General features: G+C 38.2%; 1 protein-coding gene across 1 annotated transcript; it reads right to left on the bottom strand.

The window, feature by feature from the left end:
- Window positions 1–7,912: 7,912 nt before the first annotated feature.
- On the bottom strand, window positions 7,913–8,755 carry LOC139309927 (vomeronasal type-2 receptor 26-like; the record flags this gene model as incomplete). The annotated part of the gene is made up of 1 exon (XM_070934109.1): window positions 7,913–8,755. A coding segment is annotated over one exon (843 nt), but the record flags the coding sequence as incomplete, so codon positions are not given.
- Between the last annotated feature and the right edge of the window lie 12,267 nt (window positions 8,756–21,022).

Below are 21,022 nucleotides of genomic sequence, written 5' to 3'. Positions count from 1 at the left end.
TATAGTATTGATTTAGAGAAATGGCAAAAATTGTGGTCACATAATTATAAAATGACAATGTCAACAGCATATAAAGAGAATTTGTATAAGATGTTTTACAGATGGCATTTACCCCCAACGATAATAGCCAGGATGTTTAAGAATAAATCAGAGAAATGTTGGAAGTGTCATCAAACTCCAGGTTCGTACTACCATATGTGGTGGACATGTGTGGAAGCAAGGAGATTTTGGACTAAAATACATATGTGGTTAGAAAAAATGACAAAGAGACATATTGACTTTAAACCAGAAATATTTTTATTAGGAATTTTTTTTTGCTTTTAATTTATATGCCGCCCTTCTCCAGAGACTCAGGGCGGCTTACAATGCGTTAAGCAATAGCCTTCATACTTTTGTATATTTATACAAAGTCAGCTTATTGCCCCCACAATCTGGGTCCTCATTTCACCTACCTTAGAAAGGATGGAAGGCTGAGTCAACCTTGAGCCTGGTGAGATTCGAATTTGCAGTAATTGCAAGCAGCAGTTGTTAATGACAGTGCTTAGTCCACTGTACTACAGGCTCTTTACCAGAGACATTAAATAAAGAATTACAATACTTAATTGTGAACATTTTAACAGTGGCCAGAATTGTATTTGCCAAAAACTGGAAAGGGGAGAAGATAATTACTGATGAAGAAATTATTATGAAAATGTTGGACTGTGCTGAAATGAGTAGATTGACATTTGAAATAAGAGAACAGGAAGATAAACACTATTATTTGATGTGGGAGATATTTTATCAATGGTTTGACAAAAAAGTATGGAGATGAGATAGCATATATGAAATGCTTAAATATTTATCTTCAGTTTAAGTAAAGAATAATTGTTATATGAGGAGATCTGGAGAATTGTAAGCACGAAATGATTTCAACCGATTGAGATGCTGTTTATAATTGTTTGTAAGGATGATATTTTTATGTTGTTGTTGTTGTTTTATTTTATTTTTTAATTTTAACCTAAAGTAAAACTTTTTTCAAAAAAAAAAAAAAGAATATGTGCCACCCCGGTTGTGGTTTGCCCCAAGTTAGACCCCAGGGGAAAAGAGAAAGGGTGACTGCTGTCATCCATGGCTTGTTATGGGCTCTTAGGAGGCTGCATCGAGATCTCTTTTTTGTCTCAGGGTGGTTGAAATGAAATATGGCACTGGATGTGTGAAATGTTGGATCTAGCCCAATAACTCAAAGACAAATTTCAATCCTTTTCTGAATCTTTATTGTAGGCTTAGTGGTACTGAAGGTCACTGACCTTGTACCTTTCTCTTTCAGGTATACATCTGGAATAGAAGGTGGACCTCGTGGTTGGAGCTATTATACCCAGGAGGAGGGGCAAGGAGGTAAGGAGTGGTTACAGGGGTTATGGGATATGTGGTCAGTTAACCCTCGCAGGGCTGGGTGGTCAGGGAGATGTTGCAGTTAGACATTTACCATGACAGGATGACATGAATATCAGTCTGTTGCAAAGGACAAGTTGCTTTTGCGGTCCTTTAAGTGCCTATTTGATTGGATTGTTTTGATGGAATTTTCTTTAACAAGTCTTTTTGAGATGCAAAGGAAAGGAGGTATAAGAATTCCATCCATTCAGCCATTTTCCATGTAGAAATATGGACATCTGAATTTCCTTGACTCCTTCACATAACCAAAGTGGGCATAATTCTTATCTTCTATCAAATACAAGGAACTATTATAATTCTTCCCACATCATTATGCTCATGTCTGTACATTTATTCTAGCTAATATAAACAAATGTACATTTGTTCGATAGGTAATATTTGAATGTTTTTCTTCTCCATTTCAATTTGTCACAGGTTCTTTTACATAAAGCTTTCTCCTTTCTAGAACATCTCTTTTCTTCTATTAAATCAGGAAGACTGGGAAGAATCCCAGGTTCTTCCCCTACCTGCTTCTACTCCATCCTCGTTTTTGTCTTAGACTGGGCCCTTTTAGCTACTCCCACAATCTTATACTCCTTCTTAAATCCTTTTCTCTGAATCCAACTTTCAGTAAATGGAAAATACCTTCCAAGTTAAAAAGAACTTCCACCTATTCCATTCAATATTACTGTATTTGGCTTTGACCACTGCAACCATCTCTGTCTGCCCAACCATTTTGTAAGAGGTATAATGTTGCCTTTTTTTAAATAAATGAGGCCATATTAGTGTTGGTCTATTGCCAGTATCTACTAAGCCTCTCACAGCAATTCCATTAACTTTTGCTGAAATTGTATTTGTTTTGCCCTACTTCAGTCATTCTCTTTTTTTTCCCTGGTTTCTACAGTGTACAAATGGCCACTTTCCCCATTGTTACATTTTTCCTGTCTCTTTTTTTTATTATTTTTATCCCCTAGGTTCAACTTGATACAACTTTTTTTCCATGGGATGGTTGCAGTATCAATTCTCAAGCTTCATCCAATGATTCTTGGAGATTTGAAAATGCCTCCAAACCTCTCAGCCTCAACATCTTTTTTACATCCTGGCAACCAAAACTGGATGCAGTACTCCAAGGTCAGGCCACCCTTAAGAAGGTAAGGACACTCTCCTCCCAACGTTGCTGCAGCCAACTGTCACTGATCGGAATCTTTGTTCTGTTGCTAGGCAACTAACCTAACGGAACCTCCCTTCTGCTCTCCTTCCTCCATGAGAAGTCAACACTTCAAGAGCCAAAAGAAACAGCAAAGGGGACCAAGGAAAGCTTTGATTTGTCCCCTTCTGGATATCACAGGATTTAGTTAGAACACCATTAACCATAAGTTCAGCCTTCTGACACTAAATTTCTGGAATAAAATTTTCAGCAAGGCTCATATCTTTCAGAAAATTAAGCAAAAAAGGCCAATGCAAATGATCAAAGGCTTTCTCTGCATCTAAGAAGAACTATGCGGCTTATATTTTGTTATGTTGTTGTAAAAGTACTATGACAACCAACACAGTTCTCACATTGTCTTTTTTTTTTTAATTTGATTTATATGCCGCTCTTCTCCGGAGACTCAGGGCGGCTTACAATGCGTTAAGCAATAGCCTTCATACTTTTGTATATATTTATACAAAGTCAGCTTAATGCCCCCACAAACTGGGTCCTCAATTTACCTACCTTAGAAAGGATGGAAGGCTGAGTCAACCTGGTGAGATTAGCACTTGCAGTAATTGCAGGCAGCTGAATGTTAATCACAGTGCCTTAGTCTATGCGCCACTCAGGCCCCTAAATGCCCCTTTTGTCATTTAAGTAAAAAGCCACATTGATCTTCATGAATAAACTCTTGGAAAATGTTTTTAGACTACCAGCTAAATTTAATCTGGACACTTTATCATTACCATTCATAAGTGAATGGTGATTATAAACATGCAATGTGCATCTCCCTGTAGGCGACTCTCTACAACTCTGAGGAAGATGCATCCTGAGGGTCCCTCATGGCCCCTCCAGACCCTCCAGCCAAATTCTCCCCTGCAGCCACTGCTCCCACTTGCCCCAAAGGCTCCACTTGGGGAGAATCCAGGGGTGAAATGGTACCAGTTCGGCTGGTTCGCCGAAACCGGTAATAAAAAATGTAAAAGAAAACTTCCGATGATCAGCTGAGTGACGCACGATCGTCGGAACTTTTTTTTTTTTTTTTTTAATTTTTAAGCATTTTTTTACCAGCAGTTCGGGCAAATAGGTAGTAAAAAAATGCTTTAAAAAAGTGAAAAAAGGACGTTCAGATGATTTCATGAAACAGCTGTTATATTTCACATGACTATAGTGTGGACAATGAGTTTACAAAAAATAGAAAGCTGAAAGCACCACAGTAATAGCATTAATAAAAGTGAATGTATTACCAAAAATATTATTTTTATTTCAAACTATACCAATAAAACTGGAGAATATATATATATATATATATATATATATATATATATATATATATATATATATATATATATATGTGTGTGTGTGTGTGTGTGTGTGTGTGTGTAGGTCTTTGGTTATTCGGGTCTTCTCCCACGTAGAATTGGAAGTGTCTTGGCGACGTTTCGACGAAGTCTCATTCGTCATCTTCAGGCTGGTGTTCTCGGCTTCGTGCTTCCAGGAGCAATGTAAGATCTCAGCTGTCTCTTCCTTTTAACTGCTAGTGGGGGTGTGAGCTGATTGGGTGGGGACTTGGCTGTGTTCTGATTGGGTGGAGGTGTGTTCTGATTGGTTAGGGGCTTGGCTGTGCTCTGATTGGATGGGGGTTGGTTGTGCTCTGATTGGCTGGGGGTGTGTTCTGTTTGGGTGGGGGCTTGGTTGTGCTCAGCTTAGTCTGAGTTGCAGGGGGATTTGAGCTGGTGAGCTGCGTTGTTGTTGTTTGGCTTTGTGTTTGTGGCCGTGCGAGCTCTTCATGGTGGGTGTCAGTCTGCTTCATGTATGGATTGGAGGGGTTTAAAGTGGCTAATGATGCAGCTGCGGTCTGGCTTCTGGTCCTTGGTCGTGGCTCATTATCAGTGTGGGTTTGAGTCTGCTTTCTGCGTGGATGTGTGGTGGTGACATCCTGTGTGGCTCTCGTATATATATATGTAGGTCTTTGGTTATTCGGGTCTTCTCCCACGTAAAATTGTGGCGACGTTCATCATCTTCAGGCTGGTGTTCTCGGCTTCGTGCTTCCAGGAGCAATGTGAGATCGCAGCTGTCTCTTTCTTTTAACTGCTAGTGGGAGTGTGAGCTGATTGGGTGGGAACTTGGCTGTGTTCTGATTGGGTGGAGGTGTGTTCTGATTGGTTAGGGGCTTGGCTGTGCTCTGATTGGATGGGGGGTTGGTTGTGCTCTGATTGGCTGGGGGTGTGTTCTGTTTGGGTGGGGGCTTGGTTGTGCTCAGCTTAGTCTGAGTTGCAGGGGGATTTGAGCTGGTGAGCTGCGTTGTTGTTGTTTGGCTTCGTGTTTGTGGCCGTGCGAGCTCTTCATGGTGGGTGTCAGTCTGTTTCATGTATGGATTGGAGGGGTTTAAAGTGGCTAATGATGCAGCTGTGGTCTGGCTTCTGGTCCTTGGTTGTGGCTCATTATCAGTATGGGTTTGAGTCTGCTTTCTGCGTGGATGTGTGGTGGTGACATCCTGTGTGGCTCTCGTGAGTGAGGGTCTGGTGTCATTCGTCGTGTTAGGGACTCGTTTGTCAATAAGGGCGGGTTTCCAAATGGATGGTAGGCAGGAGATATCATCTCGTTTGTTCATGCTGTGTGGGCGTTTTTCTATCTTGATGGCTTCTCTGATTATTCTGTTGTTAAAGTGTTCAGTTTTGGCGATAGTTCTGGTCTTTTTAAAGTCAATATCATGTCCTGTGGCTTTAAGGTGTTGGACCAGGGAAGAAGTTGGTTCCTCTTTTCTGACTGAGTTCTTGTGTTCTTCTATGCGTGCACTTATTCGTCTGTTGGTTTGTCCGATGTACGTGGTGGGGCAGGCGGTGCATGGGATTTCATATACTCCTTGATTTTCTAACTCAATTTTGTCTTTGGGGTTCCTTAGGATGTTGGTTATTTTTCGGTTTGTGCAGAATGCTGTCTTGATGTTATGTTTGTGGAGGATTTTGCTTATTCTGTCTGTGGTGCCTTTTATGTATGGGAGGAGGGCTTTGCCGTTTTCTTGTTCTCTGTCTTGGATTTTTGTGGGGGTTTCTTTTTGGATTAGGTTGGTGATCTTATTTCTTTGGAATCCATTGGATGTTAGTACGTTAGTGAGAGTGTGTAGTTCGGTTTTTAGGTGTTGTTCGTCAGCTAAGCGTTTTGTTCTGGAAATGAGTGTCTTGGCTACAGAGTTGATCTGGGCAGGGTGGTGGTGTGAGAGTGCGTGCAGATAGCGGTTTGTGTGTGTTTTCTTCTGGTAGATAGTGTGTCCTAGGGAGCCATTGGATTTTCTGTAGACTAAGACATCCAAGAAGGAAAGTTGGTTGTTCGCTTCTGTTTCCATGGTGAACTGTATTTTGGGGTGTAGGCTGTTGAGGTGTGTGAGGAAGTTGTCCAGTTTTTCTTTCCCATGTGGCCAGATTATGAAGGTGTCATCTACATATCTGAGCCAGAGTTTGGGTTTGTGATCAGATTTTTCTAGAGCTTGGGTTTCAAAGTATTCCATATAGAGGTTGGCAAAGACAGGTGAGAGGGGTGATCCCATGGGTGCTCCTTCTATTTGTTTGTATTTCTGTCCATTATAGATGAAGTATGTGTTGGATAGGCAGTGGTTGGTCAGATCTAAGATGTGCTTGGGGGGGTTATATTTGTTTTGGATAACTGTCAAGGCTTCTTTGATTGGTACTTGGGTGAAGAGGGATATATATATAAATTTGATTTATATGCCGCCCTTCTCTGGAGACTCAGGGCGGCTTACAATGCGCTAAGCAATAGCCTTCATACTTTTGTATATTTATACAAAGTCAGCTTATTGCCCCCACAAACTGGGTCCTCAATTTACCTACCTTAGAAAGGATGGAAGGCTGAGTCAACCTTGAGCCTGGCGAGATTCGAACCTGCAGTAATTGCAGGCAGCTGGTTTTAATAACAGGGTGCTTTAGACCACTGTACTACCAAGGCTCATGTTTTTGAAGAGTTGAAGAAAATAACGTGGAAATATGTGTGGCAAAGAAAGAGAGCAAGGATTAATATCAAAATGCTACAAGATGCAAGAATTAGAGGTGGGTTTGGCCTTCCGAATTGGGAATTGTATTATCAAGCAGCAGCGTTAACATGGATTAGAGAATGGATGTTATTAAGGAATACAAGATTATTGATATTGGAGGGTCATGATTTACAATTGGGTTGGCATGCCTTTTTATGGTACGGGAAACAAAGGATACATGGATATTTCCAAAGATATTATGTAAGAAATGGTTTGTTATCAGTGTGGGAGAGAGCAAAAGAAAAACATTATTTAAATATTCTAATGTGGCTTTCTACAATAGAAGCAGTGACATACCCAAATATTGTGTACATGGGGAATATTGTGAGATATAAAGACATTCTGACAGATCGGAGAGAGCTGAAACAAAAACAAGAATTAGAGAGTCAAGGGATCGAGAGAGATTGGTATAGAAGATTGCAAATACAATCAAGATATGAAGCAGATCATAGACAATATGACTTTAACTTAGGGATATCCGAACTGGAAGAAATATTGACAGGAACAGATGAGAAAATGATTAAGAAACTCTATAATTATTTATTGTGTATTAGACTAGAAGACGAAGAAGTAAAAGAAACAATGATAGCATGGACAAAGAATTTTGGATACACCATAGAATTGGATAAATGGCAACAACTTTGGGAATGATAAATTAGCAATGGCAACAGCCTATAAAGAAAACCAATATAAAATGTTTTATAGATGGTATATGCCACCAGAAAGATTAGTTAAGATGTTTATAGATAAATGAGCTAAGTGTTGGAAATGTCACCAGTTGCTGGGATCATATTATCATATGTGGTGGTTGTGTAAAGAAGCAAAACAATATTGGCTGAAAATACAAACATGGTTAGAGGGAATGTTGCAGCAACATATAGAGTTAAAAGCAGAGATATTCTTATTGGGAATTTTACCAGAGAATTATAGTAAAGAAGATACCTATTTGATTATTCATATAATAACAGCGACTAGAATTGCATTTGCACAAATCTGGAAAGCACATAAAATCCTGTTGGAAGGAGAGTCTTATTTCTGAGCTTGTTCATTCCTGGATGTATGACAAATTCTATTACTAATTGGTTTATTTTACTAATTGATGATAATGTTGGAATTTAATGTCATTAACATTATACTCTTCATATCTTTATTTCCTTCAGTTTTAAATAGTCTTAATTGTCACATTGATTCAAAGGAAGAATACAAAACACCAATAACTACAATGAAAAAATTAAATATTATAAGCCTAAGAAACAATTTCACTGTCATTTCTCTACTTTTATCATGAGATGTTCCTTAGTGTTTAGATCTGGCCTCAGGATAATAATGAAGCACTTTGGGAAGAAGATGCAACCCAGCAGTCCAGCACTGGAGGCCAAGATGGAGAAGACCTGAACAATCACCATGGACTTTCCTTTGGTGCTCAGATAGGTGGGCACGAAGGAGATCCAAACACTGCAGAAGACCAGCATGCTGAAGGTGATCAGCTTGGCTTCATTGAAGGCCCCAGGCAGATTCCTAGCCAGGAAAGCTACAGTGAAGCAAATGGCAGCTAGGAAACACATATAGCCAAGGACAACATAAAACATGGTGACAGAGCCTTCATTGCATTGAAGGATGATCGCTCCATGCTGGGAGTGGAGGTCAGAGTCAGGGAATGGGGGAGAAATTCCCAGCCATAAGGAACAGATGAAAATTTGGCCAGCAGAACCAGAAAGGATGATGGAATTGGCCAAGCCCTTCCCCAACCATCTTCTCACTTTGTTCCCTGGTTTTGAGGCTAAGAATGCCAGCACCACCGTGATTGTCTTGGCCAACACAGATGACACAGCTATTGAGAAGACAATGCTGAACACAGTTTGTCGAAGAAGACAGGTGGCTTTCCTTGGCTGTCCAATGAAGAAAAAGGAGGACAAGAAGCAAAGCAAGAGGGAGACCAGGAGTATGTAGGAGAGGTCCCGGTTGTTGGCTTTGACAATGGGAGTTTCTAGGTATTTAATGAATATGATTAAAATGAATCCTGTGGATAGGAACAAGAGTAGGGCAATGGACACCAGGATGATGCCCAGAGGTTCTTCATAGGAGAGGAAGGTTATTCTTTTTGGGATACATTGGACTCTGCTCTCATTTGGATATTGATCATCTGGGCACTTGGTGCATTTTTCAGTATCTGAGAAAACAAAAAGAAATATTTCTTTTATATCTCTTTTCACCTTTCAAGAAAGATCTTCTTTGGATGGCAGATGATACCAACCAACCATGGCAGGTGCCAATTTTGAAAAAAAACAACAGGGGCAGGTTGACAATACTAACTGTGACTGTGGGATCATCCCAAAAACTTTATATCATGTTATGTTGGAATCGGGATGCGGTGGCTCAGTGGCTTGTCGATCGAAAGGTTGGCAGTTCAGCCGTTCAAATCCCTAGTGCCGCGTAACATGGTGAGTTCCCTTTATTTGTCCCATCTTCTGCCTTTACCTATGAGGGAATGCCCCTTCAGAAGGTTCTCTGGATCCCTGCATGAAATATATCATCTGAAGGGCATTGCTGCCCAATGGCTAAATGGTCCAGATATCCAGCGATAGGCTTAGCCACTCTAGTAACTGCTCATATATAATTTAATTTCATTCATAATTGTACCCATCATTCCTAATATGCATTTTTAAAATAACTTACTGTTCTGCTGTTTTATATTTTGATGCACATTTTATATGCTGTTTCTGATAACTTTATGTATCAATGCTGTATTCTGCTACACCGTATGAAATAAATACAATAGCTTAGTTGGTTCTCTTTTTTCCCTGATTTCTGTTTAGATTGGTTTCCTTTTAATACCAATAGTTAATAGTCCTTATTAGAACCACAGCTATATCCCTTTTTTTGTTGCTGTTGTATTTCATTATTTAATATCCAAGGAAATTGGAAAGATAAGACGAAGAGGGAAGATTCAGTCACACTCCAACCAAGGAAGCCATGATGGTGGCAATGCTGAATCTGGGAATGTTGAACTGGCCTATAAACCATATTTGTGTTTTACCTCTTAATCCGTAATATGGAAAATTAAAGCAGTAAAAATAAAAGAGGCAAATTTTACCCCTACTAATGGTAAATTTAATTTACATCCCTTCTTTCACATAAAACTGCTCCAAGTCTTTTATGGTGAGTCTTTTGTATATATTTCTCTTGTCCCTTGAACCCAAATCCTCTCCCTCTGTGGTCCCCTGAATTACTTCTTCCTGCTTATGTGGTTCCATGACCTTGATAAAGATTGATTGATTGATTGATAGATCGATTGATTTATGTACAATATTCAAGGTAAGTCACAGGAGCAGTCCAACCAAGGAAAACAAGGAAACCATGGTTATGCTAAATCTGAGAATGCTAAACTGGGCTATAAACAATATTTGGGTTTTACCTCTTAATCCATAATATGGAAAAATAAAGCACTAAAAATAAAAGAGGCAGATTTTACCCCTAATAATGGTAAATGTAATTTATGTCCTTTCTTCCACATCGTTTATGGCAAGTCTTCTGTGTGTATTTCCCTCGTCTCTCCATGGTTATCTGAATTAGATCTTTCTGCTTTTCTGGTTACATGACCTTAATAAAGGTTGACTGATTAATTAATTGATTGATTTATATATCTTTTGGCCTGTAATACAAACTGGGTTTGGGTGAGCAAAAGTCATTGATCTGAAACCATTTCTCAATTTCAAAGAATGCAGATGTCCCTAAGAGCAGTAAAGATGGGAGGACAGCTCCAAACTGGCAAGCAAAGAGAAATGTCCTCGGATGCAAATAATCTTGCAGAATCCACCATGTTCTTCTATCTCTTCCTACCTTGTCCCTCCAAATCTTTTTCTTATTCTTCCCCTTAGGGAAGAAATAGGGCACCTTGAAAATTGAGAACCACAAAATTGTTAACCTTAGATGTCTCTTTTAAAATGCACATTGATCAAAATGCTCTGGATGAATCTAGTAGCCTTTTCTTTGGCGTCACTCACCTTCCTGAGTGGAGATGGTCCCTTCTGGACAAGGAATACAGTCATAGCAGCAAACTGGTTCTCCTTTTCGAGCTTGCTTAAAAAATCCAGGATGACAATTTTCCACACATTTGGACCGAGGCAAAGACTAAACAGGAAAACCAGGAATGCCAAACAAAATATGTTAGAACTAACCCTTAATGAAAAATGGAGATAGACATGAACATGTTCTTTGTTTATTTGTATGTTTATTTGCTAATTTTATATGGCCACCATGATGGTGAACCAAGGCTAAAACTGACTGCCTAGTTTCTAAAACTAGAGTGAGATGAAATGGAGGTTAGTCATGAGAATAGAGCTGGTATTCAGCCGGTTCGGACTGGTTTGGGTGAACCGGTAATAGCGATCTGTGGGTGGGTCCACCCACCCACCCAGGCGCAATCCTGTCCTATATCGCTGTCGTTTTGATGTTGCACGAATGCGTGGACGTCGCACGTGAGTGAATTACCATGTTGTTTGATGTCTCACGCATGTGGAGCGCACACTCACATTTCCGGTGCTGGGTGAACTGATGGTGACAGAATGTGAAGCCCAATTCTGCATGAGAACATGACCCTCAATAATCAGGCATTTTTTGCTGTATCACATGTGACATGTGACAGGGTCAAGCAAGGTTTTCAGAAAAAGGTTTTTAACCTAAAGGCCAAATAACTCCCCCCCCCAATTGTCCCTCATTTCTTTCAAAATGAGGAAGGGCTTTTCTTCAGGTCAATCCTTTTTTTAAAAAAGTTTTTTATTAATCATTCAAAATTAAAAACATCAGACATAGATATGACATCACTGGTTCTAAATATCTTCCAACACTTTAAACTAATACAAATTATATTAATGTTAATATTATAATTCTTTAACCTTATATGTTATTTATACATAACATCATACTAATAATCTATATCATATTTCTATACAATTATACATACTTGTCTATTAATCTATACCTGTACCTATCTATGCAATTTACATTCATATTTATCTGACATATCGTATATATTTCTCATCTAACACTACAGCTTTGTCTCGGCTATCTTCCTTTTATCTAGACTTTCCTAATTTTTTTTCCAGATTATATAGTACTGTGTTTCACATTTATCCTGGAGTTCCAAGGTAAGTCTATTCATTTCTGTGCAGTGAAAATTTTTTAATATTATTTCCTCTTCAGTTGGGGTATCTTTCTCTTTCCACTTCTGAGCAAAGGCTATCCGTGCAGCTGTGAGTATATACAGTAATAGATAATTTATATCTTTCTTATATTTACCCTCTGTCATTCCCAAAAGGAAAAATTCCAGCTTAACTTCTATTTTATTAATGAAATTTCTTCAAGCCAATTCTTTATTAAATTCCACTATTTTTTTGCCTTTGGCCATTCCCACCACATATGGTAGAAATCCCCCATATATGGTAGAAATTGGATCAATCCTTGTTTCAGTGCTTCAGTTTTCTGCGTCAGGTAACATCAGAACAGTCATTATGATTTCTTGTGAATGGAAAGCCTTGGACCTTCTCCCTAGGAGCAGAAGGCCTATTCTTCTATCCCCAAGGCATAAAAGACAAGTATGGAAAATTCTGACCAGTATGATCTACTTAAGAATATAAACTTGCCCAGCCATGACAAGCTAAACCTGAATGCCAAAGCATATTTCCCAATGGTTTCAACAGGAAACATGTCCAGTCTTGATTAGAGTTATCCTTGCCTCTTTCACTTCACTGGGAACCTGGGCTAATCTTAGGCAAGGAAACAAGACAGGTTGATGCTATCAGCACCTAAATCCCCAATAGATACACATAATCTGTATATCTGTTTTATACAGATACAGATCTGTTTTATACAGATACAGGAGTTCATTGGTGGCGTGATTCATAGATCAATTATTTTACAGCCCAATTTCACATCTATGTTATATGCACCTTTAATTTGCTGTATGGCCAATTTAAAACTGATACTTCCAGATAAATAAATGTTAGCTGATTAATTCATTGGTGAAAATAGAATCTTTCAGCTCTTTATACATCTTAATTAATGAAGACTGGGAATTAAAAATGGTTTTGTTTTGTATTTCTAGTTGATAGTTTGGGAACAGTGTTGTTCCAAAATAGGGACACAAAATATCCATATGTCCAGCCGGTTGAGGTCACAGCAGGAACGAACTGGAAAATAGCAGGCTCTGATAAGCCACGCAAAATCCAGCCGTACGAACTGCTGGCAGGAGGCTTTCGAGCCATAGCCATCTTGTAGGGATGGTGAAGAAAGGAGAAGCGTTTCATGGACCGCGAGGAATTGGCAATTTCCTTGCTGGAACAGGAACAGCTCTCCCGAAGCAGCAGCGGGGACAGCGGCCATTTTATGGTGGCCGCGTTGAAACTGGGACAACCGGACCGAAGTATTGAGCAGGAGTGGCATTTTGATGGAAGCCAGAATTGGGTGAGATAACTGCCAATTTCAGCTAAGAAAAACGGGAATTGAAGTCTTAAATGAACCCCTGAATTTGGATTAGTGGCTATCTGGCACTTGGGGAGAAAAAACACAAATACAGAAAAAAGAGAAAGCATGGACTATAACACAAAGAATCTAAGAGAAAGGCTTGGATTTGGAAAATTGGGAAAAAGCAAAATATTTTTAAAAGGGAATAAACAATGTTCAGAAGAAAGATAACAAATTATAAGAAGTTTTGAAAAATTACTGAATATTTTGATAAACAATTGGATTTAAAAGACTATTTTGCAACGTGTAGAAACTGAGAGTGCCATCTGCTGGAGAAAAGAAAAAGTACTGTGATACTGTATTCAAATAGACAAAACAGGAAGCAGCTGTTTGAAGAACAAAGGACTATTTTAAGAAGAAAAGAAGAAAAGGAGATATCAGAAAATTACATAGACTTTAAATTTTGACTAAGTGAGAACGTTTAAGGAGTGACTGTGTTTTACATCTGGGTGGCTGTTTATTTCCCTCTCTTCTGGAAGACAGCTTCATAATGGGATTTGACTGTTGCTGAATTTGAATAATAATGAATAATTGAGAATAACATTTTAATTTTAAAGAATAAAAGGAATAATCAAAGTGTCAATCTGCAAAGCTTTCAAGTTGCCATGAGCAGGAGGGAGGGAGAACTGATAGAGCTGATTGATTTCCCTAACTGAAGATACATTCCATACAGTACATGCTTCCGTACCGCAATCAGAAGGAGGTTGTTGGATTTCACAGCCAGCCAAAGTGGTTAATTGGAGAATGTGATTTATGACATGGCCAGAGAGGAGGGGAGAGACAGGGTCATAGGGGAATGTAAATCTACATGGGATTAGTTCTAACTGCGTCCGAATATTGCCAAAATGGTGCTCCTAATAATTAATAAATAAATTAATTAGGGCATCTTTTGGAAACTTCACACAAAGAAGGAAAGAAGCAAAGAAGTGGAGATACAAGAAAACTATATAGTCCTTAAATTCTGGTTAAGTTCATAGAGAAATAATTGGGGAGGTATTAAATTGTTAAAAAATGGAGTTGCAGATGTATGAAGAGTTACTTTTGATGCTTAAAAGCATGCGTGAATCTTTAATAGGCAAAAAAGAAATGGAAAATTCATTTAAAAATACAGAAAAGAAAAGGAAGAGGAGTTGTAAGAGAAAAATTTAAATGAGAAGCAAGAAATTAATAATGTTGAAGAGCAAATATTAAAAAATAGAAATCAGAAAGGGGAAAAATCCCCCCTAAAACAGAAACAGACAAAAGGGAAAAGGGGGAAACAGTTCAAACAACACAACAACAACAAGAAGAAAAAGATAAAAGGAGCCAGCAGAAGAAATGTAACATATATAAAAAGAAAAAAAGAGAGAACTGAGAAATTAGAGCGAGATAAAGGGTCGTGCAAAAAACTATTAGAAAGGGGGATGTTAAAAAGGTTTCGAGATGATGGGTAAAGATGAGATGATGAAGTAAACATTAGGAAATATACACAAAATAGATTAATAAATGGGAATGGGAAAGTAGACAATATAATAATAATGGTGTTTTTTAAAGCTTTTTAACTTAGAATGAAATTTTAATTGTTATAGTAGTGGCAAGAGAGAAGAAGTATAGGATATACTGTGATGTTAGCTAGATGAAAGCATTAATGACTTGATAAAGCAATATGTGAGAATAACATGGCAGAAGTTGAAAAAATAATATAGGGTGGAAAATGATTATAAGTGATTATATGACAAAGATGAATGAAGCCCAGCTGCTGTGGCCTAGAGGTGGAGCTCTTGCCTCACAATCAGGAGGTTGTGAGTTTGATCCTAGGTAAGGGCAGATGTAGGGTATCTTGCTTGGGCAGTGGGTTGGATCCCTTCCAACTCTGTTAATCTGAATAGAATTTGTTTACATTAAATCCTAATAGATAGAAGGGGGAAAATAAGTAATTGGACAATACTATTAATTTTGATAACAATGTAATTAAAATGAATATTTAAAATGCTAATTGTATAGAAAATAATAATGTTCAAAACATGAAAGTGTTTCTTTTTGCAAAGAAGAAAAAATAGAATATGTTGGTGATAAACCACAGCAGATGGAAAGGGGGAAATAGGTAATTTAATATTATTATTATTATTATTATTATTATTATTATTATTATTATTATTATTATTATTATTATTATTATTCATATTTCTATGCCGCCCACTCTCCGAGGACTCTGCGCGGCTTACAACAAAGACAGTATACTAAATAGCATATTGCCCCCAACAATCTGGGTCTTCATTTTACCCACCTCGGAAGGATGGAAGGCTGAGTCAACCTTGAGCCGGTGAGATTTGATCCGCTGATTTGCTGAACTAGCAGTCAGCTGTAGTAGCTGCAATACTGCACTCTAACCACTGCGCCACCTCAGCTCATTTTGATAATCAAGTAAATTAAGATGACTGTATTATTGTTAATGAATGAGAAAAAGGAATTAGAGAGACTCTTCTGGAAATGAAGAAAGATGGCAAAGAACTGGAGCAATTGTCATTGAGAAGAAATATAAGGCGCAAAGTGATGTTATTTGAATATAAAATTGAAAACGATAAAAAATAATAGGGGGGAGGAATTAATTTGGCAGAAGTTGAAATAATAAGATATGGAGAAAAATGATAAATTTGGGATAAAGGATTACACAAAAGAGATAAATATTGGAAAAAATAGGAAGATTAAGAAGTATTATAAGGATGATTTTGATTATGTATAAAATGTGAACTCTGTTCATAAAATATGTATGATGAAAGAATTTTTTTTAATAAAACTTTTTTTTTTAAAATAGCTATACATCTTAAAGAATTATCACCTAGCAGCCCACATAGGACACGGCTGAATCAATTTGAAACACTGTTCTATATTACAGCATCCGAAAGATACCTTGCCAATTGTACTGAAGCGTCCCAAGCCTTTAAAAAAAATTGTAAGGGATCTATTCCCCACATTCAATTCTCACTGTATTGGTGCATAGGCTTAGCCACTTGAAAAGTCTCTCAAGGCTTTGGAAAACAGAGAAAAGACACCAATGTTTCACCCACCTTATTGAGCAACTTTAGCTGTGAAAGAGCATCTGGATTGATAATAAGTCTCTGTCTTTCAAAACTCCCCACTTGCTTTATAACGGGATCCTCCCTGGACAGAACTATCAAGCTTACAATGTTCAAATCTGCTGTCACATCCCCATTTTGGTCCAAGTACAGTTTCAGTTGGGAAAGATTGCAAAACTCGTTCTTCTTCAGAAAGGGATGGAACTAGAAGAGAAATATCCAGGAATGTTAAAAGTCTTTCTGCTACAGTTATCTCACTTGAGTTGGGACAACGAGTGTTATCACTGTCCTCAAAAGGGGAAAAGAAAGGTTCAGCAAAATTTGTCTATCATATAAATATTGATAAAATAAATAATTGATGAAATTGGTAGGGTATAGGGAGCATTCTAGACTGGATCACAAATAAATTGAACAAACAAATGAAAAGATAATTGATGAAGCCCTTGAAAACAAGGAGAGATTCTGGCTGAATGAAAACCATCCTAAAAGGAGGAACAATTTTACAGCTGATCCCGTGAACCAGAGAAGTTTCCCCTTCACTGATTGTTTTAATGCAAAACAGCCATCACTTAGAGAAGATTTAACTGGGATTCCTGCAGACAGAAAGGGTTATGCTGTATCAGTGATGGTGAACCTTTTTGGCACCAAGTGCCCAAATCAGAGCATGCGCCACAGCTCTAGAAACCCGAAGACCAGCTGGCCGGCATACACAAGCGGCGGTCACCTGGTTTTGGGGTTTCCACCAAGCACATGTGCACTGGCCAGATGGTATTGGGGTTTCTGGCATGCACGAAGACTAGCTGTGCGCCAGAAACCCGAAGAGCAACTGCCAACAGTGTGCATGCCCACAGAGAGGACTCTGAGTGCCACCTCTGACACGCGTGCCATAGGTTCGCCATAACGGTGCTAGGGTCTCCTTCAAATGTATGAACATACAATTCTAAAATGCTAATTACAAATTCATAAAGATAGGAATTTACTTCAAATGCATACATATTTTATAAAATTAACTGTTTAAGATCAAAATATAAATGTCATGGTAACCGCTCTTTGGAAAATTATCCACAAGTGATTAGATGGACCAAAGTTGTTGGCCTTTTGAAGCACAAAAAGGTTGAGATAGTTTCCTTTTCTCCTTTGTATTCCTTATCCAAAGAAAGTAACTTTGATGGATCTTTGTCAGGACCCCATACCTGCCATGGCTGCAGCCTTTGAGTCCCCAGCCTCTCTTCTCCCTCTTTTCTTCTCCTCTTGGATATGGAGGAATACGCAGCATTCAAGGCATGGGCCAGAGTATTCATCAAAGAGTAAATATAGGAGTTATATTGGTTCCAGATCTTATTTCTTTCCACTTTGGTCTTCAGTGGAGATTTCTGAGTGCATCTTCTCCGGCCTTTGACAGAAATTATGTCTTCTGAAAAAGAACAGAGAAAAGATTGATCTCCGAACTGTGGTTGCACAAAGAGATCTGGTTCAAAGGAACTGTCCTTTGGCCTTTTTTTCATCTGGAAAATGTAGATCCAAACACTATGGATATATTTCAGAAATATGTGTCTTTTTATTTCCCTTTCCCCAAGGACTGCAATTATCCAGATTTTCTCTTCAATGGGTTCTGGCAAACTTTTAAGTGTTGAATGGAAAAGATGAATTCTGTCCCAAACAGCAAAAAATTCTACGATGTGAACAAAGACATTGACTTGTCTCCACTTGGAAATGGCAACCCTGAGGGGAGCTGTATGTCCAGCTGGTGAAATTTGTTCTGATATAACAGCACAAATTCCATTCCTGACCAGCATAGGACTCAAAGCCCTCATGGAATTCTCTCCCTTCTCTGTGTCTGAAGCAAAGAGACCAATCAAGGTCCATCTGAAATGGAGGAGCAGTTTGACAATTCCTGGGTAGTGGATCCCTTCTTTGGGGAGCATCCGGTAAAAAAATGAGAATTGACTTTTATCACTCAGAGCCGCTGAAACAATGTTATAAGTGATCTGAAAAAGCAATGAACAATGCCATCATTCTTTCAATAAATCCAACTTTTTCCTCATCAAGGTATTAGAATATTGTATTCCTGATTATCTAATATTACAGACAGAATATTAGCAAGACCAGATAAAAAATACAAGAAAAGAAAGGAAGTAATTAAAAAAAAAATCAGAATAAAGAATGCAAATGATATTTCTTGCTCACTCCCTTTTTTTCTGAAATCAGACGCACATTTGCAAATTCAACTGAATTGTTTTGTTCAAATAAAGAGCCATATTTTACGTCAGATTTTTAAATTCTGTCCACAAAGGTTATATGTTGTTTTAATATAAGGATTTTGACCTTCTCCTTATTTTCACAGGTGTGCAGTAGAAGCCCCCAAAATAACGGGGATGGTGTCATGAGATGATAGGGCTGCTTTGCTGCTTTTCCCCTCCCCAGTATCAATCCCATCCATCACTAGACAATATACCTACACTGGCCACAGAGGAAAGCAACTCTTGAATGCCCTAGAGTGGATATGGTAGAATTTATTGCTTACCCATCCTACCGATTCACTCTTTTTACTAGATAGAAAGGCACACACACAAACCTGTGGGACTTTGTAGGTGTCTGCTAATGTTGACATCTGGATGGAGATGTCCCTGACAGCTGCATCAACAAGAGCCAAAAGGTGGTCCTTCCTTCCACAGCTGTAGTTGGGAACATTGGCTTCTCCAGTGGAGAGCATGTCCAGCAAGGCATCTGAAGTGCCAATTGTGTTCAGATAGTTGTCATGGATGTCGTAGCCAAGTGTGAGATTTTGCAGGAGCTGGGAATTCTTATTGATCACTTGAATAGCGAAAATAAAACGTAGGATTTTGGACCGATCAGAAGATATGCTACTGTAAAAGAATGTTCATTTTTATCATCACCATTACCATCATCATGAATAGCAAAATATATTTTATATTTTTGATATATTTTTGCTTGACTAATCAAAATAAAGCATAGCATTTTTCAATGAGCATTAGATAAACTCTTGTAAAAATGAACAAACAGCTGTAAATATGATCATGTCATTATCATCAACAGAACCAGCAATATACTTCTTTTCAATCTAAACCACTTTCTCTTTTGAAGCCTACAGAGTCTTAAGCCATTACTGACTCCAAACCCAGAGACAAATGATACTCACCCATCTCCATTCAATTTTAACGAACATTGGGAAGATGGAATTGATACAGTCCTCCACATGGGATAAGAATCGGAAATACACTATTCTTTGGGGCAGTACTAATTTTCATCTGCCCAATAATCAGGATTCAAAATAATTGAATAATTACAGTAGAACTGCCATAAAAGGAAGAGGATGCTTCAAAAGTGACCCAGAAACCAATTCTAAAAATAAGTTATCCTGTATTTCTATAAGGATCTGGAAGTAAATATCAATGAGTAGTTGTATTTGAAATAAGCTGGGAAGGGGAAAACTACAAGAATCACTAATTTAAACAAAAATCAGTATTCAAGTCATGAATTCAAGATTGAACAGGCAGAGGAAAATAATCTGGACTTGTTTTATATTATTTTTCTGTTCCATCTTTGGATTTGAATCTGTTCCTCAAAATAAGACAAAGAAAGCATGGAAATCAAAATTATTAAGGGAATTAGACAGGAGAGGTGCTGCCATATCCATCTGGAATAAGTGGAATAAGGAGAAAAAAAATGAGGTGTTAGAATTATAAATGGAGGGAATGCAACTCCATTATCCTGAATGACTTATGAGTTAGACTGACTAGAAGGAGCTGCATTGAAAGGGAACATAATGGGAGATATTTTTGTTCCACTGGTGATAACAGCAATGAGATGGTCTCCTGGTCTGTAATAGCTCCATGGTTTTTCTCCATCCTGGTGTTCCAGAGTCAGTGGACATTTCATTCTAAGCTTTCCAGAGATTGGCTGGGGCAGCAGTAGCATCAGAAGCAGAAGTAGGAGGTTCATAATTCATGGGGCTGAATCAATTCCCTTCCTGTTTCTAAACAAGAACAAAAAGAGTTGAAGAATTAACAGCCCTAAAGAATTAAGAGACAAACCAGGCTTCACCTGGAAAGGAGAGAAAGGTACATTTAACAGCATAGCCCCTGCCTGTCCTAAAATTCACATAACACAAAGTGCGACCGAAAGCATTTATCCTTTTCTGATGCCCTCCACACTGCTTCAGTCTGATGATTACATCAAAGGCAGTCACTAGAGAAGTAGAAGGAGACATCTCAAAGAGCAGTATGGTGATAATTACAGTGAGAATCTACTTTTCCTCTGGGGATTCTGAATTTATTCCTGATATACAGCATGTTAGTGAAAAATTACAGATACAGTATACCCCTGGCAGAATTCCATGGTAATTATGATCTGTCCTGTCAGGATATGTCTAAAAAATGACTCTTTTCTCCAGAGACAGCTGATTAAGGTCACCCAGAAACATGGAGTTTGGTGCCACTCAAGGTTGAGGACACTGAATATTTTTGGATTATATCATTGTATAAATATGAAGAAAGATATAGGGATAATAGATCTTTTTTCCCCTTGACACCAATTGTTGTGACCTAGGTTCAAATGGTTATTACCAGACACAATCAGTCCTAAACAAACATATTTTATTGGAACAGCTGAGAATTACTTCATTCTCAGCTTAGTTAAATTAAGTCCAAAACAAATTCTTCATAAACAGTCCTTTGGCCTTATCACCAACTTTTGTCTTCTTTGGCACACTGCCAAAGGCTTTTCTTGGCAAAAGTTCAGAAGCAAGACATGCTGACAAGAAACAAATGTAGCAAT

Source organism: Pituophis catenifer, unplaced genomic scaffold (assembly GCF_029215685.1).
Source record: "Pituophis catenifer annectens isolate HBS135680 unplaced genomic scaffold, rPitCat1.0.hap2 SCAF_2, whole genome shotgun sequence".
NCBI classification, from domain to species: domain Eukaryota; kingdom Metazoa; phylum Chordata; class Lepidosauria; order Squamata; family Colubridae; genus Pituophis; species Pituophis catenifer.
This window is presented reverse-complemented; position numbering and strand designations above follow the sequence as displayed.